This window comes from Bombyx mandarina, chromosome 17 (genome assembly GCF_030267445.1).
Source record: "Bombyx mandarina strain Sakado chromosome 17, ASM3026744v2".
NCBI classification, from domain to species: domain Eukaryota; kingdom Metazoa; phylum Arthropoda; class Insecta; order Lepidoptera; family Bombycidae; genus Bombyx; species Bombyx mandarina.
This window is the reverse complement of record NC_143223.1, coordinates 8,663,444-8,686,749: the sequence shown is the minus strand read 5'-3', so window position 1 is coordinate 8,686,749 and position 23,306 is coordinate 8,663,444. Positions and strand designations below refer to the sequence as shown.

Here is a 23,306-nt window from a genome sequence, read left to right as displayed (position 1 = left end):
AGATTTAATTTTGTTAAACTGAAAATGACTCGTATTTAGTTTTTAAGAATACTAAATAGTTTAATTTAGTCATCAAAGTTTTGTAACTCGTTAAAGAAATTAAAAAGTTAATTACCTAAACTTAGGTACGTACCTAATAACTAAATAGTGCCAGCCCTATCGAAAAACTCTATTGTCCCCATACATAACCTGATTCACCCCAAAGCCAATCTGACTCGGGTCAAGCTAGTTTTTTCAGTTTTTGTGTATATTTTGCAATGAACTATGTATAATAACGCATCGTATATAAAAATGTAAGTTTCCAGAACCATTTCAATCTCAATTTTATTGGTATTACTCTATAAAAAACTATTGAAAATTTGTGTTGGATTTGAAAAGGGTCCCGATTCCCTCTCAATCTACGGTAATAATAATAATAATATAACTCTTTGCTTGACACTACATGTACAGAGTAAGCATATAAAACAAATAATAATAGACGCTGACATAAATTGACGGCCTTACAGCTGAAAGCCATCTCTTCCAGGCAACCTTGCAGCGGGAGGAATAAGTAAACTGGCATGGACGGTGCTATATCTTAATAAACTTACTTAAAAAATATATACATATCGACGCTTGAAAGGTAAACGTGACTAAGCGACAATGCGTGAACCTTACAGTAGACTAATTTAAAGTTGAAATACCTGAAAAAAAATCTATTTTAACGAATCTAGCTGTAGGATTGAAATGATTTTAATAGACCTAGAAATATATATTTTTTCCGCATCGAATATGGTTATTGCCTATCATTTATGTACAAAACAGTTATTGTCGCTTAGTCACGTTTGCCTTTCAAGCGTCGATATATATACCATGTGAAAAATAAATACAATATAAGATAGACTTACATACTACGGTACAGCCAAACTTAATTATTTCATTGATTCACAGGACAACGGTCCCAAGCCACTGAAGTACGGTGAAGTAGCGTACGCTCACACGTCGCCGTTCCTCGGGATCCTGGCGCCGGGAGCCACGCAGCCCGTCGTCGAGAACAACATGTACAGAGCTCCTATATACGAACACACGTTGCCGCAGACCGACTTCATCATTATACGTACCAGGTACGTAATACTGTCTGATGTATATATAAGCTTTTTTTTTCCTACTTTAGCTGATGATCGTGAGGGACCATATCAGCGTAACCTAAGAAGTAGGTGAGCTCATGGGGCTCAAACCTGACGTTGCTAACACGAACTCTAGCAAGAGCCGTGCATCGTAGAATCTACCACCGGGTCGGAAACGCGACCCACTGAGAAGATCCGACGAGAAACTCAATGGGCAAATGTCGTCTGCTCTATAATGACCCTCAACAGTCCGGTGGAGGTAATCCCGGGCATTACGCTATACGAAACCCATATACCATATTTTACAAATGAGATTTATGAAAAGTCCTTAATGGTTGGCATTTTTAATGTCAATGAGCAACGTGATAACAATAATAATAATAAGCTCGTTCTGTGAGCAGTGCTGTAAAAATTTCAGAAACCAATTTGGAAAAAAAATTTTCCTCGAATCAATCGATTTTTTTTTAATTACTAATAACAACAAAATGTACTTACTGCTTAAAATACTAAAGAATTTAACGAACCCTAATGGTCTTATTTATAATGAGTTATTTGAGCAGTATTAGCTCGATATAAAAATACTGTCACAAAGTTCTTCTTTGTATGTATAATGAGTGAAACTATTCTTATAACAGGCTTAATGGACTCAGATAACTCTTTATGAATAAGAACGCTTATTTAAAGTTTTAAAACAAAATTATAACTGAAATCGTTATCGAAATCTTAATTATTAAATTTCAGACAAGCATATTATATACGTGAGATCGACGCTGTGTACGTTGCCGGACAAGAGTGTCCGCTGTATGAAGTCCCCGGACCAAATTCAAAGAGAGCTAACAATTTCGTTAGAGATTTCTTGCAGGTAAATATGGTTCTAAATATTGGAGACTGATCGACACTTGCCTACCTACTGCCAGTAGCTTAGAAGAGATATTCTGTCTTTACTGGGTGTGTAGGCGTCATCCCGGGAAACTTTGCTAACATCTGCTCTAGTAAGAGCAGTGCTTCGCTGACTCTACTATCGGATCGAAATCGCGTCCCATTGAGAGGATTCGGTGAGAAACTCACCGGGTTGTATCTGTGAATTAAGTTGCACGTCGAGCTCTTAACGATAACCGGTGCCCGAAATCCCTAAGAGCACCGATCAATACTAATGGTATTGATAAATCTAAAAACGCAAAAACTTTTTTTTTAAGTGAAAAAAGTTTTTCATCGAAATTTGAAACTCAATATTCAAGTCATAATAGCGTGAATGTTAAATATGAATAGTACTGAAAACATATTTTTTTTTCAGGTGTTCATATACAGGCTATTTTGGAAATCTCGTGACAAGCCACGTCGTATAAAAATGGATGACATAAAGAGGGCGTTCCCATCGCATTCTGAAAGTTCGATTAGAAAGAGATTGAAGCTTTGCGCTGATTTTAAGCGTACCGGATTGGATTCGAATTGGTATGTCAGTTAGATAATATTATACAGAAATTGGACATTATATTTAATTTAATCTAATTTTTGTTAAATTGTTCCGAATATTATATTCATTTTTAGTCATAAAAACATCTTAGAATTGTATGTAATTCAGGACACTTAATATCAAGTTCGTAAAAGATTTGTATGGCTCAAGTGTGCAGAATCTAAAAAGAATATAATCAAACATAGACATTAAGATAATATCATTTTGTACGAATAAAAGACCCGACGATAAAGAATTTACTTTGTCTCATTTACACATTATTGACCTTCATTCTTGACATTTTCACTTCCAACCAATATGAAAACAATAAAATAATCAGCCAATAATAAGATAAACTATAACACAGGTGGGTGATAAAGCCGGATTTCCGTCTACCCTCCGAAGAAGAAATCCGAGCCATGGTGTCGCCCGAACAGTGCTGCGCCTACTTCAGTATGGCGGCCGCAGAACAAAGACTGAAAGACGCTGGCTACGGAGAAAAGTTCCTGTTTACCCCGCAAGAGGACGATGACGAGGAAATGCAGCTGAAGATAGATGATGAAGTGAGGAAACCTTTGTCGGAAACACCATATTTTTACTGGTGGTAGGACTTCGTGACTCCGCGCGGGTAGGTACCACCACCCCGCCTATTTCTGCCGTGAAGCAGTAATGCGTTCAGTTTGAAGGGTGGGGCAGCCGTTGTAACTATACTGAGACCTTAGAACTTATATCTTAAGGTGGGTGGCGCATTTATGTTGTAGATGTCTATGGACTCCAGTAACCACTTAACACCAAGTGGGCTGTGAGCTCGTACACCCATCTAAGCAATAAAAAAATAATAATCACTAACACTTCAATATTTAGACTAATTTTGTGTATTGCATTTTCACTTTTGATGTGATAAAGCGACAATATAAATATATCGTCTTTTCGCATTAAAAGTGTACAATTTCCAAAAATATTCAAAATTGAGTTAATATGCGTAATCATTTGGTATCACCAGTATTTTTCTCATAAATACTGTCAAAAGAGTGTTGTTTAGTTTTCGTTTTTTTTAGTTTACCTATATTTTGACTGCTATTAACAAAATTAATACATCATTTTGTCTTACTTTAAAAGACAGATAGTGTAACTTGTTAAAAAATAAAGAATAAATGTTGCAACGATGATTAATATTAAAAATATCACGTGTTAAACTTTTAAAACACTCTCCAGTAAAATTAGTAAGTTTTGAGATTATACAGTTTTAATGCGAGAAGACTATATGTTCGTAGGCTGTTGTAACCACCTAATAAGGACGCGACCATTCACTAATCAATACCAAAAAAATGTTGAACTCAAAAGTTTGTAACAGGTAAAAGTGGCTCCGTGGAACACGACCCGCGCCTACATCCAGGCCATGCGCGGCAAGTGTCTGCTGCAGCTGACCGGCCCGGCGGACCCCACCGGCTGCGGCGAGGGGTTCTCGTACGTCCGGGTGCCGAACAAGCCCACGCAGCAACCGAACGAGGAGCAACAACCGAAACGAACCGTCACCGGGACCGACGCTGACTTGAGGAGGCTGAGTTTGAACAACGCTAAGGCACTGTTGAGGAAGTTCGGCGTTCCTGAAGAGGAGGTGAGATCTAATTTATGTTTTTTTTTAAAGGATTTTGAGACCTGGTAACTAAGACCTTTAAGGTTAAGTCTTATTCTAATTTTTTTTTTTATATATGAAAAATGATAAAAAATGAAATGAAATGAGATGATAATATGAAATACAATCTCAGTAAAATGGTGGTCATTTACTGATACTTTTTCAGTGGACTTTTTGGAGGATCCCGAGAAGCTATGTTCAGCGGCTTTGTTTCATTTTCCCACATTATACATTTAAATCTAATACTAAATAGACAAAATAAAACAAATCACACAACTTCACGCCACGCGTTCCCGCCAAAAAAACATATTTTAGTTTAACGTTCGAACTGTCAATAGGGTATTCCCCCCTTTCTTGTCTATATTTCATGTGGCGAAAATAAACCCCCTGACGTCACCCCTTCTTGATAAGTAAGAGGACTGGGGTTGCCAAATTAACACGATGATAGTCATATATTTATGTAGTAGGGGATTATGTTTACGAGTTAGGGAAGTGAAATATAATAAACAGTTGAGATTGAAATTTTGTATTGAATTTGACCAATACATTTTGGCAATACACTTAGTTGAAAATATAGAAATACTTTTAAATAGTACTGCGAAATTACTATATCAGAACTAAATTAATTTTTTAGATCAAAAAGCTGTCGCGCTGGGAAGTAATCGATGTTGTACGAACATTATCGACCGAGAAAGCAAAAGCTGGCGAGGAAGGCATGACGAAGTTCTCCAGAGGAAATAGATTCTCTATTGCAGAGCATCAAGAAAGGTACACTTGTTTTTAGTAACTTTAATAGGAAGACAAACTCACCGCTTATCTGAGGTTAAACGACTATCGGAGCCCATAGATACATACCACAAGCCCATGTTGTTGAATTTTTTATTTATTATATCCTTTAAGTCAAAACGCATAAATTACTTCTTGACGTATTAATTCCAAACAAAAGGGGTAACTATGTATTATTATATCAATAATACAATCAAACAATGAAAACAAAATTTCAATTCGCGCGGAAAATAACTATAGCCTTATTTAATTTCACAACGAATACATGATCCCTATAAAAACTCGAAATACTTCTGTGTGGTATTACCGATTTTATCTTCAAAATTTGTATTATATCTAATTTAAAAATCCGTATTAGATAAGCTCTCGTTTTGAGCATCGACCATCGTTTGTTGTTTTTTTGATTTTTTGCTGAGTACATTTTTCATTACAAAAATTGGTACCCGCCTGAGATTCGAACACCGGTGCATCCCTCAACACGATCGCAACGGACGTCTTATCCTTTAGGCCACGACGACTTCTAAATGTTACTGAATACTGAAAATGGCGACTGTTAAATAAAATAGGTACAAAGAAGAATGTCAGCGTATATTCGAGCTCCAGAACCGCGTCCTGCAGAGTACAGAGGTGCTAAGTACCGATGAGGCCGAGAGTTCGGTCAGCGAGGAATCCGACTTGGAAGAAATGGGCAAGAATCTCGAAAATATGCTAGCAAATAAAAAGACCACAGAACAGGTAAGGATCAAGATTTATTTGAGGAGCTTGTGGTATTGCTGATTTCATATCAGCATCATATCATATCAAGGTTTCAAGTTATAATTTATTAATTAGAGAATGTTTTATGCCCGTGTGCATGATGTTGAATAAATATATAAAATTAAATAATTAACGGGTTCTTACCGTGATTTTCATATTTCATGAGTTTCCGATATTTCGGCGCTGTTGCAAGCCCCATGATCATTAAGTGTATTATCTATGCCCATGTATTGTCTATGCCCGGGTAGACAGAGTCGTCACTAACGTAGGTAGCTGCGAAGGTTTCGTTAAAAAACTATGTTACGTTATAATTTGTGTGCAAAAAGAATAGAAGATGACTCTCTCTCTCTTTCTTTTATTGCTGTTCTCGTATTAGTATCATTTTATAGCGAAAATATTGAAACCAATATTTTAATGTGGTAGTTATGCTACGTATAAAAAGGTGAAAAAAATCACAAAGCTAATACTATCCAGCGAGGTTAAATTTTCAATCGTGGATACAGTTGTTTCGACCCTCAAACTGGAAATAACGGGTTTGCTTCGCAGTTAAACTACACAGGATGGTAGGAATACCTAAGGGGGCATCCAAAACAACCAATACCTACATCGTGCAAGTTGTATGCGCTTACAATAATACTATAATAATATATTATGAAACTAAAAGTAGTAAAAAATATAAATATACTAAACTGGAAAGATGACTTAAAAGGAGACTGAAACGATTACATACATTTTTGGGCCCGAATGTAACGTGATGAAACTAATATGAATTAATAGATTCAGATTTATCAGTACCTTGCTGAAAATTATAAAAGTTTTCTCAATCTGAGAGCCGAGTTAATAAAGATTTAGTAAAAGTTAGGTTATGTTACAATCTCTTTAAAAGAGCTGAATAATAACTTATTTGAGCATAAGTAAATGTTTATTATATCCATTGGATAATCTTTTAAATGTCATATTATGAATGAATATCAATGATATATATCAGGTATGGAATATGGAATTGCTATCCCACAATTCACACAGCGATCCATAATTTCAACAGTATCCAATGCAACAATTTCAAGTCAAACGTGTGAGCGAACTTCGGTGTCCAGTGTAGAAGCAATTGTCGTACAAGGCTGGCAGAGTTCGAATCCGTAATAATAAAGCAGTTATCGTTGAAAATATAAAAACAGAACGATAGATACACACTCAAAATGCGTCAAAGATACAAAACGAGTAGAGCAGAAAAAACCAACAAGCGCCAAAAAATAATTGTATAATCTATGAACAAACGTCATGTCAGCTTACTGTCAAAGCTGTCATCAAAAATACAATCGATTTTAATCGATTTGAAATCGATAATCATATTACTTTGCTAAGTAATAATAGACTTTTTCTTCATTTATGTATATAATCGCAAATAAATCCGGCGCATACCGCACTTGTATACAACAAGTATAAATCGCTCATTTAATTACTTTGCATTAATTACCTAGTGCAATGTTTTTCTTTTTATAATCCTGTAATCGATTAATTAAATCGATCACACCGTTATACCGACAAAAACTAATTTTCTCATTTTTCTCCGGTCCCAGAAAGAGGATTGAGGTGATTTTTTATATTCTTATATAAAAAAATATGACAAATTTTTTAGACTACATTCCAAGTTATTACATTTTTGGCCCACGATTTTCCGTCTCCTTTCACAACTAGCTTAAAAAGTCTATCTCCATACTAGCTGTCAATGGAAAGAGAAGAGGCAGAGAGAGCGGAACTTCGGAAGATGATAATGGGACAGTCCGAGAAGAAACCGCAAATTAATCCAAGCGATCAACAACAAACATCGAGTCAAGGTATGTCTTAAGTTTACAATACAACTTAAAAATATGTTTATGTACCATACCTTTGTTTTATGACATAAAGCTTAAAACACAATAAATTATTTAACACTGGATCATAGTCGTAAATACGTTCTAAATTCAAAGTTTCATATTTATACAGGTCAAGATAATCCAATTCATATTATATTAAGGCGTTAATATTATATTTTAAAATTAAATATAAACAGTATAATATAATATACAACATATAAACAATATTATTGTATACAAAATTAAGGAAGACAAATGTCGTGTATTTTTTTTCTTTTTTCCTACCTAAGCTTGCCTTGCTAGCCTTGAGAGGCTATTTCAGCGTAACCTGAACTAGTAGGTGAGCTCACGGGGCTCAAACCGGAGTGAAGCTAACACTGACCCTAGGAAGGGCAGTGCTACGCAGAATCTACCACCGGATCGGAAACGCGACCCACTGAGAAGATTCGGCAAGAAACTCAGTGGGCTGTGTCTATGGGTTAATTCGCTCTTCGAGTCCTTCGTCGCAGGCGACGGGTTCGATGAGGGCGGTGACCGGTACTTGTGGTGTCGTGTATTATTAAGTACGTAATTCATTAGAAAAATTGGTACTTGCCAGGCGGATTCGAACAACGGTGCATCGCTAGATACGAATGCACCGGACGTCTTATCCTTTAAGCAGCGACAACTTGTGTATGCCACGTTTAAATAAAATTAAAAAAAAACATAAAATTTTTGACAATCAATATTGTCAAAAATTTCGAATTTCGAACAAAGATGGTGCCGGCTGAAGTTACAAACTTTAATTCACAGCAGGTCGAGTGCTCCGCATAGTGCGCACGTTCCGCGACGCGTCCGGCCAGCGGTACACGCGCGTCGAGCTCGTGCGGAAGGCGGCCGTCATAGAGGCCTACACCAAGATACGTTCCACCAAGGACGACATGTTCATACGGCAGTTCGCCTCTATGGACGAAACGCAGAAAGAAGAAATGAAGAGGGAGAAGAGAAGAATACAGGTAAAATATAATGGATGTGTACTAGTCTTAACGCATTGACCGAAAATCGACCATAGTTACTGATACCATAAGATTTATATTCGTTTTATGTACTATTTTTTTCTTCATACCTTTAAAATTAGTCAATATAATAATAGAGGAGATAATGTTACTTAAATGTGTTAGTCTTAGCCTATTTATATTATTATATCTATATATATATAAATGTTTCTTCTTAATGCGTTCTTATGACATTCATCCGATTGTATTAAAATTAATTATGTGCAGTTGACTTTGGAACCTCAAGAAAGTAAACTATGATAGTACCGTTAACGTATACTAGATGGCGCACGTATAGTTTCAACAAATGGGTGTACTTTACGTACATATTTACGTACATATTTACGTACCTTATTTCACAAGTACCCCATAACATAATTTTAATTATTGAAATATTTGAAATTCTGCCCTTAATACTTTTTAATATATCCCATATTATTATCTTACTAAGAAGAGATTTATGACGAATTCCATTTATGAACGGGTAACTGTCATGCTTTTTATTATTTTTTTACTTGATAGAATGTACCATAAGCCCGCATGCAGGGTCGAACTCCTACAGACACAGCCCACTGAGTTTCTCGCCGGATCTTCTCAGTGGGTCACGTTTCCGATCCGGTGGTAGATTCTGCGAAACACGGCTCTTGCTAGGGTTCGTGTGAGCAACGTCGTCAGGCTTGAGCCCCGTGAGCTCACCTAATGGATAAGGTTACGCTGAAATAGCCTCTCAAGGCTATCAGCTTAGGTAGGCATAACAAAAAAGGTCGAACAACTGTTACAAAATACAGTCGGAACTTCCAGCCACGAGTTTGTTCATCTGTTAACAATACAATTAAGGCAAAGACTTAGTTTCTAGTTGTGACGAAGAATTTAAAAAAAAACAACGGAATCCTAAATGTGTTTTCAGCATCATCCATTCTAAAGTACTTATCTTATTGATCTAGAAATCGATGTGTAAATTAAATTAAGTTTTTTTTTGTTTTTTTTTTGTTCAGGAACAATTGAGACGTATCAAGCGAAATCAGGAGAGAGAAAGACTGGCCGGCAATGTCACCGTACCTGGCCTTGGGAACGACAGTGAGTAACCACTATAATATGTATTGTGCGCGCGGAACTGGTTGTAGCGGATACGTATAAGAGTAATTTAGAGTATAAGTATATATGTATTAATTAAATAATTTCATATATCATTAAGTCAGAATAATTTCATATACTTCATTTGTTTTTGGTTTATTTTACTGTTAATTACAATATAATGAGATAGCTACAATATAAATGTTTTTATATAAAACAGGAATCACACGCTTCCTAGTGCGCGTTGTACCATTTGAAATCAAGCGACATCGTACAGATCTTGAAAGAGTAGATAGATTGTCTATTATACCTGCTTGTTGACTGGTTTTCAATGTTGATTGTGTTTTGGTGTGCATTAAAATATAGTCTCTCTCTCTTTCTCTTTCTTTTTCTCTTTTTCTCTCTCTCTTTCTCTCTCTCACTATACAATTTAACTTTTTTAAGAGCCATCACATCATGAATGCCGCGACCCGCCTTTAGACACTTGATCGATTTCTTAATTGTATAGCAACATCGACTGTTCAAAAAGTTTCACTAAAATTAAACATATCGTATGTTATGTGAACAGGTGACCTCGGGCCCTCCTCCAGCAACCTCATACCTCTGGGCCAAATCAAACAAGAGCCGGATCTCCACACGCCATCCCGAAGACGTGCCAAACTAAAGCCTGACTTGAAACTAAAGGTATCAGTATGCAAGGTATTATCGGCTTGTTCATATTTTCATACGCAAATAACACGACACGTTAGGAGTACAAGTAAAGTGTAATGAACGTCCTAAGCATGAGCATGAGTTACTAATGTGCGAATGTATTCTGTATGCACTCAATTCACTACAGCGCGAACTGTTTTTAGATAGAAGCAATCACGCGGTCCGACTTGAGGGTCGTCGTTGTTCTAAAGCATATATTATGGGCAAAAACCCACTGTAAGATATGATCCGGACCGCGAGACATTTTGAAAAAACCCAAATTAAAAAATATTACACTAGGCACTTATACTCCCGGCACCCGGGCGGGCCCATCTCCTCTCTCATTGTGTTACGTCGGGAGAGATTGAGCGACGCGGACCAAAACCAGCCGGGGCGGGTTCCGGGCTCTCCACGCCCGTCACTGGCTGAAGGGTGTTTCTTCTGGAGACGCCTGAGCCTCCGTCTCCTTTCTTCTTCCCCTTTGTTATTTTGGTTTTACTTTTTATTCTGTCTTTCTGTCTGTGTTGTTTTTCGTTCTGTTTTCTTTTATGTTTTGGCCATCTGCCACAAAGAAGGGCTCGACAGCCGGTGTCTTCCGCTCCGTCCGACTCATCGGAGGGAGAGCCTATCAGCGCCAAGTATATGGCGTTGGCGGAAGGGCCGGCGGCTGCTGTTGCGCCGCCCGCCACCGACTGTAAAAAGGATTCATCTCGCGGACTTGCTGCTGCCTCTTCGGCGCAGTCCAGGGCAGCCTGCCGTAAGGCAAACGAATATGACAAAATAGGAGAGGTTGAGCGCTTGCAGCGATTCCTGACAGAGGTGGGTCCCTCCCCCTCCCCACATTCAATGTGGTCGGCAATATTGTCTCGACAATTGCGGCCAAATTGGGTGCGGGCTTGAAGGGTACCTATGTGTTGGCTATGAAGGCTGCGGCTAGAGCTAGACTTGCTGCACGCTCGCTTCGAGCAGATTTCGGCGGACTTCGGGCGGAGAATGGACAGTTACGTGTTGATATGGCCGAGATGCAAACGATGGTTGCCGATCTTATCGAGCGGCAATGCAGCTCGGCCCCTGTCCCTCCGCTGCCCGAGCGCAAGCCAGACGGGCAGACTCCCGGTAGTCCCTCCCCGGGGCTACGACCAACATGTCGTCGGCATAGCAGACGACACTTAGCCCGAGGAGAGGACCCCGTAATGCGCCCCGCAGGAACCAGTCGAAGCCGATGTTCCACAGCAGGGGGCCCAGGACAGACCCCTGTAAAACACCGCGCTCGACGGGGAAGCGGTACACCGCCCCACTGTGTCAGACACATTCAATCGACCTATCCTCGAGATAAGAGCTGATCAGCCGGCTCAGATACGTGGGGACGCGCGGACGCCGTGATACTCGAGCGCCCCCGCAATCACCGACCAAGGCAGGGTGTTGAATGTATGTAGTGTAGCGCAGTAGTGGGCCTGTAGTAGGCCCACTACTGCGCGAGGCCCACTATAGCGCGAGACCTACTACAACGCGAGACTCTCTACAACGCGAGACTCTCTACAACGCGAGACTCTCTACAACGCGAGACTCTCTACAACGCGATACTCTACAACGCGAGACCCACTACAACGCGAGACCCACTACAACGCGAGACCCACTACAACGCGAGACCTACTACAATGCGAGACTTTTTACAACGCGAGACTCTACAACGCGAGGCCCACTACAACGCGAGACCCGAGTAACCTAAAACTAATATAACAGGGTAGCACGTCATTATTAGTAATTGCTTACATTCGAGCTGCGACGCCCAGCCATTTTCAAGTCTGCGAGTGATTTGAAGTTAACGAGCGAGGCTGCTACGGCATTATAGTCTTTTGTAACTCGATCTCTTTATTTACGATATGCGATACGATATTTTTTTTCTGAAGTATTGTCGTGGACTAGGCTTGGCTGACATTGTAGCCAAATTTTAGCTGAGTTCAGTTAGTCTCAGCTTGATGCTTCATTTAACACCAAAAGCACCAAAAGGCCAAAAAGGGACTGCAAGATTTGCTCTGACAATAACACGCCTAGAGTTAGGTGGGAAATATCGTATTACTGTGATACGTGCGCTGGTAAACCTAGGATTCATCTTGGCTGTTGTTTCATTAAATATGACACTTACACTCTAATTATAGAGTGTATTTATCAAAGTTTGTTGTTTTCGACATGTAAATGAAGAACGGGTGAATTTTTTATATTTGTATACGTTTGTTTGTTTATAAATGTTTTTGAAGTACCTGTAAACAGTTCACCTAATTTGGCCGAAATCGTTTTGAGTTACTGGTTTGCGCAAACAAAAAGGCCTCGAGTTCAAGGGTTAATATCGGTGATACTAATTATAATTTATTATTTTTAGATATATATAGAAAATCGTGTTATACGTGTTTAAGTGTCACATATCCAATTGAAAGCTTAGTTGTTGGTTTTTCAGGGAAATATTATATCATAGTCTATTTAAGGGGGAGGGGAGCATCAGCTTCAACAAATTTATGCCCTTAAGGACATAAATTCGACTTAAGTCAATCTTATCATAAGAGCAATCTTATAGCGGATTCACTAGTCTTCAGTTATCGATAAAAACAAAATCGATGTGTATATGTCTATTTGTCTATTGTGCATTTCTACTCATTTGATTGTGATGAAACTCACGGGGCTCAAACCTGACGACATTGCTAACACGAACCCTAGCAAGAGCCGTGCTTCGCAGAATCTACCACCGGATCGGAAACGCGACCCACTGAGAAGATCCGGCGAGAAACTCAGTGGGCTGTGTCTGAGGGTTAACGTATAGAATACGACAGCTCCCCCTTAATTTCATTTCCTATAGACATCGGACACCTTGTTACATCAGGACTGAGCGCGCTTAGGTTTGTTTAAGTACTCAGTTTGACACTACCTCATAGTCTTCTTAGGGCTATCCTCGTTATCAATAGGACACAATGACTATGATTTGAAAGTACATATGCGTTCGTTTTGTGGCATTCGATATTATTACTTAAAAATTAATTATGAATATGGATCCTTTTGGACAAATATTGTTAAGGGATAACTTTAAAAATAATTAGGATTCGAAATGAACTTGGTACAGTTGTTGTTGGCAGTTCAAGGTTTGTGTCAATATTATCGACGTAAGATACGTGACGCGCGAGCAAGTATAAAGAATCGATGTTTTTCATACACGAATCGAAATGATAAAGCATTCGATTCTTCGATTCTCTAGATTCTACCTAACAATATGCACTAAGGTTGCGATTTCTTTGGGCCCCGTTAACCGCTCATCAGCTGAATTGCAAGCTTGTCTTTGTCCGTAGCAAGAAATGCCGTTTGGATAAAATTGACGTGCATACAGAATACCGCTTAATAACACGTAGAAAGCCAAGCAAGCTAAATTATATGCTTTTGAATAGAATAAAGAACTTTTATTATACGTATTATACAGCTACATAAAATCAGAAGTTGTACTATTTAAATAATGCTTGCAAACAGATCTAAATACTGCTAGTTGATTTTAAAGTTAATTAAAAACACACAGACAGTCACTCTTTAATATAAGCTTTACTGAAATGGTAGAACAATTTACTAAATAAGCATGGCGCATGTAGTACCTACATAAAAATAAATTTTAATTCAAGATTGCATGGATTCTATCGATATTATTAATCTTAATTGATATTAATCTTTCCAAATATTAACATTTTTAAGCATGTTTTAAACGACTGCATGACTCTTTTAAAATGTAAGTCCTGTAATCAAAATACACATTGTGAGTGTTGGAACAGTGTGGCGCCTGCGGCCAGGTTGGTCACATGAGGACGAACAAAGCGTGTCCGCTGTACACCGGCTCGGTTACGGGTGGACCAGCCTCTCCTCCGGACATAGACGTGGAGCCTCCTCCCGTTGAACCAGAAGATGATGATCTTGGATATGTGGATGGAACAAAGCTAACGCTACCAACCAAGATTATTAAGGTAAGGCTTATTTCAAGAGCTCCAAGTTGAAATGTGAATTATGTACTCTCAACAACACACACTTTCTGCATATTCTATAATCAACATATTTCACCCACCTCAAATTAGTTGAATAATAACAATAAATAATAACCGCTAACTAGGATAGTACAGGACTATGGAACATTCCCGATTCTGCGGACCGAATGGTAAACAGTCGACGTCGCCCTAAACACGTCATTACGGTCATTAGACGCAGTCCACTTAGTTTCTCGCTGGATCTTCTGAGTGGGTCACGTTTTCGATCCGGTAGTAGATTCTGCGAAGCACTGCCCTTGCTCGGGCCAAAGCTAGCAACACTTCCGGTTTGAGCCCCGTGAGCTCACGTACTCGTCAAGGTGAAGCTGAAATAGCCTCTCAAGAGTCTCAAGGCTATCAGCATAGGTACAAAAAAAAGTTTGCAAGTATTTGGGGGTAAACGATAAAGGTATAATCTTCCACCAAGCGGGTGATATTGCTCGGCAGACCGATGGTCTGAATGTTGTTGTTCGGAACTTGTATAATTGCAAGCTTATCTATACTTATATATCTATACTAATATATAAATCTACAGTGGTTTTTACGGATGTTCCGTTATAACTACTGAACCATGCATCCGATTGACTTGAAACTTGGTATCCATGTAGAAAATACATGTACTTAATGGATAGGCTAATATTTATATGAGTGTTTGGACTCCCCTACACCAGTTTCGGGGGCGTTCATGATGAGAATCTTTGTGGGGATGAGAAATAATAATGTTAATTTTAAATGCCCAGCGAAGCGGACGGGTACAGTTTTGTATAATGTCGTAAGCGAGATTCAGGTATCTCGTCAATTAACGCCATAAGTTATGTTTTTTTATTTATTGCTTAGATGTATGGACGAGCTCACAGCCCACCTGGTGTTAAGTGGTTACTGGAGCCCATAGACATCTACAACGTAAATGCGCCACTCACCTCGAGATATAGGTTCTAAGGTCTAAGTATAGTTACAACGGCTACCCCACCCTTCGAACCGAAACGCATTACTGCTTCACGGCGGAAATAGGCGGGGTTGTGGTACCTACCCGTGCGGACTCACAAGTGGTCCTACCACCAGTAAGATGTATTATAGCTAACGCCACAAGTTATGCATTCGTTTTAATGCGAAGTTTTTCATTTAGCAAACCGCCGAGGAGCTGAAGCGTCGCGGCGGCGGCAGGCGCGGCAGCGAGTTCGGACGCAGCAAACGTCGCGGCGCCACCGCGGACTCGTGCGAGTACTTGGTCCGGCGGCCGGCCGAGAGGCGCCGCACCGATCCGCTGGTCACCCTGTCGTCGTTGCTGGAAGACGTACTCAACCACATGCGGCATTTGCCCGATGTACAGCCTTTCCTGTTTCCTGTCAATCATAAGGTTAGGGAGTTGTTGCATATTTACAAGTTTTCAATTTTAGTAAAGCCCAAACTTAATGCGACGATTCGATCTGGCGTTTTCGGATTATCAGATGATATATATAAAAAATCCTTATGGGGCGATGCGGAGGAGTACCCTAACCGGGAAAAAACGTCTGTAACGTAAGATTTTTATTAGTAATGCACACAGTGTACGACTTAACTTTGTAATAACGTACAAAAAATAACATATTTTTTTATCATTCATTGACCACGATCTCAGAGCGTTCGTTTGCACAATACACTAACTCTTATGCAAACAACAGTGAATGAAGTGTACCACAATAAGTTCGCACGTTACCGAATGACCGTGGGTTGTTGCGAAACCTCCAGTTTTATTTTCTTTATACCTCGAATAGAACTTAAAATTAATATTTTTATAATAATGAACTTCGTTCCTATCCAGTGTCCCACGACAACACACATCTTTTTTTTTATTGATTATCCATAGCCTTCCTAATGTACAATAATAAGTTTTGTAACATGGAAACATATTATATTAAAAATTTCAATAGTACAGGTTTTTTATGTATCTCCAATTTTTTTTTTTGAAGAACTGCCGTTGACATTGCAATTAGCTTGTGACCTTAAAACATTGCTGACATTGCTTCTTATTTGCTAAAGCACCACAGTTTAGATTTTAAAACATTGACATTGCCATTGACATTGCTTTTTATTTGCCAAAGCACCACAGTTTACCCCAAATTTATTCCGCCTTATACCCTAACGCTTAGATTGATTCATAATGAACGTTTGAAAGAGTGAATGAACATAGACCGTTTTCTACATTTATTTCTTTACTATTCACAGTTACTCTATGCTGTACGAATAGGGAACGATAGGTAGCATTTTCTTCTCTGGTTGGCAATTTGATTTCCATTTATGCTAAGTAGCTTGTGACGAGTATTAGTGTTATGAATAAAAATGGCGATTCCCTTCGGTTCTTACGAGTAGTAGACATGATTAAAACCTCTTTAACGAATTAATCAGACTATCCAGTCGTCAGTCAGCTATACGAGAACTATAAAGTTAATTTGTGGTTAATTGTGGTTTAACGGCCGTCTGGTGTAGTGGTAAGTGACATGGTCACTACACAAGGGGGTCGCGGGTTCGAATCCCGCCAAGGGAAGATATTTGTATGATAAATATAAATGTATTTTCCAGGGTTATGGATGTATATTAAATATATGTATGTGTATAATAAAAATCTTACATTTATATCCGTTATCTGGTACCTGTAACACAAGTTCTTTACGAACTTATCACGGGGCCGGTTAACGTGGCGTGATTGTTAGTAAATATTTATTTATTAAAAAAAAATTAAAAAAAATTGTGGGAATTGTAAGTTTTTTTTTTTTAATTAAATGGCAACAAGACAGAAAAGAGCAATATTTAGGTGTCTCGGTGATAGTGGTGGAATTTCGTTCATTGGTTATTTATAACTTTACAATATTGTTGTTGTTGTTTTTTTAACAGCTCGTCGCAGATTACTATCGCATAGTTTCCCGGCCGATGGATCTGCAAACTATACGAGATAATCTCCGACAGAAACATTATCAAAGCCGCGAAGAATTCTTGGCCGATGTCAATCAGATCGTCGAGAACAGCACGCTTTATAATGGTGAGTTCGACGGGACAACGCACGATGGAGATATGATATTTGTCGGCTGTCGGACAGCCGCCAAATCATCAATGAAAGGGAGTCTAAATGAGGCCTGAAAAAAATGTGAAGATAATAACTTTGATTTTGCGTCCATATTAATTATAATGAGTTATTAGAGTGCGCATTTTTACGGGTGTTGATGGTTTTGGACCGTTTAGAAGTCACAATAAGAATGCCGAAATTATTTTTTTCTATCTTAATGATGGAGCATATTGTATCGCGCGAATCCAGCTAGGCTCTTCAATAACTTGATTTGGATCATCGCATTACACTTTATGGCAATAAGTGGTGATTGTTTTGAATGCAAATTCGTGCAAATTTATTGGTATTTCCGGTTTAGAAATTACTCACCTGTTAAATGTTAAAACCTAAGAAAACTAGTGGACTGTTTATTTTGCCACAAGCATGCTATTTCCAGACTAACATCACTTCTTCGGGGATTCAAAATCTTGATATTTGTAGAATTTATACGAATTAGAAGTCGTCGTGGCCTAAAGGATAAGACGTCCGGTGCATTCGTTGAGCGATGCACCGGTGTTTGAATCCCGCTGTATAAATCAAACATCGTGTAATAAAAATCAAACCCGCAAAATTATAATTTGCATAATTGCTAGTGTTAGGACATCTTGTGAGTCCGCACGGGTGGGTACCACCACCCTGCCTATTTCTGCCGTGAAGCAGTAATGCGTTTCGGTTTGAAGGGCGGGGCAGTCGTTGTAACTATACTGTGACCTTAGAACTCAAGGTAGGTGGCGGCATTTACGTTGTAGATGCTCCGGTAACCACTTAACACCAGGTGGCCTGTGAGCTCGTCCACTAATCTATGCAATACTTTTAGGTCCAACAAGCAGTCTCACTGTGGCGGCCCAGAGAATGTTACAGCGCTGCGTTGAGAAATTAGCAGAAAAAGAGGAACAGCTAATGAAACTCGAGAAACAAATAAATCCATTACTTGATGACAACGATCAGGTAATCTTTTCACTGTTATGGCTCCTTAACTTAATACATTCCAATTTTTAACTGGTGGTAGGACCTCTTGTGAGTCTGCGCGAGTAGGTATCACCACCCTTCCTATTTCTGCCGTGAAGCAGTAATGCGTTTCGATTTGAAGGGTGGGGCAGCCGTTGTAACTATACTTGAGACCTTAGAACTTATATCTCAAGGTGGGTGGCGCATTTACGTTGTAGGTGTCTATGGACTCCAGTAACCACTTAACACCAGATGGGCTGTGACCTCGTCCACCCATCTAAGCAAAAAAAAAAGGAAATTATATTTATTGCAGGGAATTTTGTAACACGTTGTTTATAGTTTCAAATATATTCATGAAATATTATGAGTTTTTATCGTCGTCAGGTGGCCTTGTCGTTTATATTCGAGAATCTTCTGACAACGAAACTGAAGATAATGCCCGAATCGTGGCCCTTCTTGAAGCCCGTCAACAAGAAACAAGTTAAAGACTATTACAACGTCATCAAGCAACCTATAGACATGGAAACTATGGGAAAGAAGATTCAAGGTATACAAATAATAGTATATTCTTATCCAAAATTATCGAATCCAAACTAATGTATCGAAATGTTAAATACTGATTATAGTTTCAAAATCTAAATAAACTCAAATTTTTTTTAAATTATTTCTTAAATATTATCACTTCTGAGCCCAAACGAATTTATTACGTTTAAATGTACCGGTGATGGATCCGTTTGCGCGGTATTCGATATACGAGTATGAATTACGCGGTAGTAGATTGGGGTGAATAGAGTTTAGAGTTAGAATAGGGACAAATCTGGGATGTCCCAATACTTTTGTTGAGTTGTTAAAAATTTAACTTTGTTGAACTAAAAATTACTTTTATTTATTGTTTAAGAATATTAAATAGTTTAATTTAGTCATCAAAGTTTTGTAACTCATAAAAGGTAAAAAGTTAATTACCTAAAGTTAGGTACCTACCTAACAACTAAATTGTGTCAACCCTATCGAAAAACTATTGTCCCCATGCGTAAACTGATTCACCCCAAAGCCAAGGTGAATCGGGTTAAGCTAGTTTTTTCAGTTTTTGTGTATATTTTGTAATGGACTATGTATAATAACGCGTCGTATATAAAAATTTAAGCCTCGGGACCCATTTTAATCTCAATTTTATTGGTATTACCCTAAGAAAAATCATTGAAAATTTGTGTTGGATTTGGAAAGGGTTCCAATTCCCCCCAATCTACGGTATATGAAGTCTGACAACTGCTTAACAGCAGAGAGGTTTGGCCAGCGATACCATAGAGAATCGTGTGTTGATTGGTATGATTGTTTTTTCAGCCCACAAATATCACAGCCGAGAAGAATTCCTCCGGGACGTACAACTTTTGGTGGATAATTGTCGGGCTTACAACGGCCCGAACTCTCAGTTCACGAGACAAGCTGAGGCCGTATTGAAGGTCACGCAGGACGCTTTAGGCCAGGTATATTTACGCAGTGTTTGTAGCCAGTCCTCGCCTAAATTATCGGTTTTGTTATTACTCAACTGTTGAAAGATTGTTCGATGCCTTTTACATTCTGATAATGAATATATGTATATATGTATATGTATAATGAATATAACTTGCACCAAACAAAATTAAGTACTGATGTAGTTAGTTTAATGTGCATGTATTCGTTACTGTTGGATTTTTATCGATTACTAGCTAACCCGGTAAACTTCGTAGTGCCTCAGTCGATAAATAAAAGATCTAAACTTTTGTTTAAAATAAACTTAAAACAAAACAAAACGAATCCGTCCGACGGGGGGGACACATCAAAGAGAAAACAAAATTGTTATTTTTATTTAATTCCGAGAATTTTCATATTTATCTACCTTTTAAACCTTCTCTGGACTTCCACAAATAGTTCAAGACCAAAATTAGCCAAATTGGTCCAGCCGTTCTCGAGTTTTAGCGAGACTAACGAACAGCAACTTATTTTTATATATATAGATTGTATTTATATTTAAATAATATATTTTCTACGTCAAATTGTCGTCTAATTGTTGCCAAAGTAAATAATTTGAAATGTGCCACAACGATCCAATGGTTTGATGTTTTTGCGATAATATTATGTCCCCGGTGTTTGTTTTAATATATTTTATATTGATAAAAATAAAATTAAATGTAATTTATTTTTACAGTTCGACGAGCATGTAAGTCAGTTGGAAGCGAACATAGTTAGGGTTCAACAGAAAATGCTCGAAGACGCCCAGCACTCGGAGCCGGAGGGCGACGAACTCCCCCCCACGGACGAGAAGCGCGGCCGGGGGCGTCCGCGGAAACACAAGCCCTCAACATCAGACGGTTAGTATCACTAGTGGGCGTTGTCCCATGTCTCAAATTAATCATCTTCATTTCATTTCATTTCAGTACACTCCATAATTATTATCATTTTTCATAAAAATAAGAATATAAATTAAAATAATACATGACCTTAAAAGTCTTAGTTACCAAATCCAGGTTAAAACCCTTAAAAAAAGAAAAATAATAATTAAATATTGTTATTAATGTTAAATTTGTCTAAAGTGTAGTCTTGGCGAAATCTGTGATTGTAGAAGTATAATAAATAGTCTTTGACAATAGAATCATGTACAAACTTAAAATTTCAATTAATTATAGTGGAATTGCGACTGCCGGGGGAACACTAGTGTAATTGAATTAAAAATCATATATTTTTTTTTTCAACCATTTCCTGTTATATATAAAAGCATGTAAAAAAATTAATTAACAATTTTTCTTAAAGAAACAAAATCGATTTTTCTCTTATGTAAAAAAATTGTATTGTTTTATGCTTAGGTGCTACTCCTAGAAAACGAGGCAGACCACGTAAAGATCAGAACAGTTTGGAAGAAGGTATGTAAAGTTAAGATTAAATAATTATTTTAGTATTCAGTTTTCTTTAAGCGCTGTAACATTATAGCGTATCAGATAATGTATTTCTTTCGGTTTAAAAAAATAATCGAAGACGCGTTAACTAATTATATGTTTCAATGTCTTCATTTATTGTTTTCGTTGTATTTTTTGTGTTGTCGTCCGTGACTAAAGTAAAGTATTTGAATCTTGGTTTCGGAAATAATAAAACCAATTTAATATACACTATAATCGAAGATCCAATAATTTATTTAATATTAGATGTTTTCATTGAAATATCGTTAGAGTTTAAATTTCTCAGTCCTTATTTTGTTATGTTGAAAGCAAACAGTCTTTATATATAAAAAAGTACACATTGATTCGGTTTTGTTTTTACCCCCCTTTGGGAATCTGATGTTATGATTATATTCCCTCCCGCCCCTCTGTAATGTGCGAAAGTATTTGTTCAATTGCTAATAACGTTTTTAGATCTTCAATACTCGGACAGTGGTAGTTCGGAATTGGAAGAGGTGGAACAGAAAGACATCGTTGACACCATTCAACTCTGTGTCAAACCAGGTAAGCTGATTAAAACGCTTTGTAGGTATATATATACTAGCCCTACTCGCCGTACTCGCGTATTATTTATTATCATTATTATTAGGGAGTCCAACACTCATATAAATATTAGCCTATTCATTAAGTACATGTATTGTCTACACGGATACCAAGTTTCAAGTCAATCGGATGCATGGTTCAGTAGTTATAACGGAACATCCGTAAATACCACTGTAGATTTATATATTAGTATAGATAACTGTTAAGCCACTGTTATTAACTGTTATATTTATAAATGTGTTCATCGTATTAAAAAAAAGAAAGAAAAAACGTATTTGTTGTCACTGTTGTTGTCACTTAATCAAACCTGAAGAAACACTAAAATGACAAACAAAAAAAACAATTCACACATGCAGTTCTTTTTTTTATTGCCGAGACGAGCCTACGGCTCACCTGATGGTAAGTGGTTACCGTTGCCCATGGACTTCAGTAATGCCAGAGGCAGAGCCAAGCCGCTGTCTACCGAATTGCTGCTTACATTCCCGCCAAAAAGTCCCTGTGTACGATTCAAATGTCAGTTTTGATACGACAACCACAGAGTACTTAGTACACTCTTTTAAGGTTTGTGTATCAATACGCTGTTTAACAATCTGAATACGTTCTCAGAGAAATGGTATTTAATTTATAAATAAAATCGAAATAATTTATTAAATTAACGGGTGACATTGATAGAATTAGGAAAAGAGTATCCTGTCACAGGTCACACACATTGCCTCAAAATAAGGCAATGGTTCCCCGTTCTTTACGTAACTCATGATGTCACCATATTGAAAAGCAATAATATTTTCAATTAAAAAAAAATTATAACCTAAAATTGGTAAATAATGTCTAAAAAAAAACAATTTTTTTCTTAATCTATGTCCACTAATCAATGTCCACAGAGTACAGTCGACATTCGTGGCAATAAGACAAAAGCGCCCTTACTTAAGCTCTTGATGTTTATTTCGGACAAACTTAATGGATGTTATTGTTATGTAGAAGATACAACGCTGGACGAGCCGAGCATGATATCGGATCCGTCCGATTTCCCGACGACGATCAAACGAGAAGTGACGGACGACCTGCCTCCGCCTTCGGATGACTTCGTGGACTTGGATCAGCCGACTGACTTTACTTTCCCGCCCATCGTAAAGGTAAATATAAATATGGAAACGGACAAACAATATCTACTCACGATATCCTTGCGAGCTGCGAGTTTTACTGGTGGTAGGACCTCTTTACTGGTGGTAGGACTTCTTTACTGGTGGTAGGACCTCTTTACTGGTGGTAGGACCTCTTTACTGGTGGTAGGACCTCTTTACTGGTGGTAGGACCTCTTTACTGGTCG

The 23,306-nt window shown here is 38.0% G+C and overlaps 1 protein-coding gene across 4 annotated transcripts in view; it reads left to right on the top strand.

Moving 5' to 3' along the window:
- Taf1 (TATA-box binding protein associated factor 1) overlaps positions 1-23,306 on the top strand; it is a 34,770-nt gene that overhangs the window by 9,523 nt on the left and 1,941 nt on the right. Inside the window, exons 13-33 of one of the 4 annotated variants that reach the window (XM_089734340.1) lie at positions 931-1,103; positions 1,848-1,968; positions 2,401-2,558; positions 2,927-3,122; positions 3,914-4,177; positions 4,830-4,963; positions 5,548-5,716; positions 7,461-7,575; positions 8,389-8,588; positions 9,623-9,704; positions 10,270-10,385; positions 14,195-14,383; positions 15,567-15,797; positions 17,312-17,456; positions 18,337-18,467; positions 18,852-19,014; positions 19,809-19,951; positions 20,653-20,815; positions 21,308-21,364; positions 21,851-21,940; positions 22,958-23,112. In XM_089734340.1, the coding sequence (XP_089590466.1) occupies positions 931-1,103; positions 1,848-1,968; positions 2,401-2,558; positions 2,927-3,122; positions 3,914-4,177; positions 4,830-4,963; positions 5,548-5,716; positions 7,461-7,575; positions 8,389-8,588; positions 9,623-9,704; positions 10,270-10,385; positions 14,195-14,383; positions 15,567-15,797; positions 17,312-17,456; positions 18,337-18,467; positions 18,852-19,014; positions 19,809-19,951; positions 20,653-20,815; positions 21,308-21,364; positions 21,851-21,940; positions 22,958-23,112 (3,195 nt within the window). Of the gene's footprint in view, positions 1-930; positions 1,104-1,847; positions 1,969-2,400; positions 2,559-2,926; positions 3,123-3,913; positions 4,178-4,829; positions 4,964-5,547; positions 5,717-7,460; positions 7,576-8,385; positions 8,589-9,622; positions 9,705-10,269; positions 10,401-14,194; positions 14,384-15,566; positions 15,798-17,311; positions 17,457-18,336; positions 18,468-18,851; positions 19,015-19,808; positions 19,952-20,652; positions 20,816-21,307; positions 21,365-21,850; positions 21,941-22,957; positions 23,113-23,306 lie in introns of all 4 variants that reach the window. The other 3 variants (XM_089734339.1, XM_028171373.2, XM_028171371.2) reach the window with 3 other exon arrangements.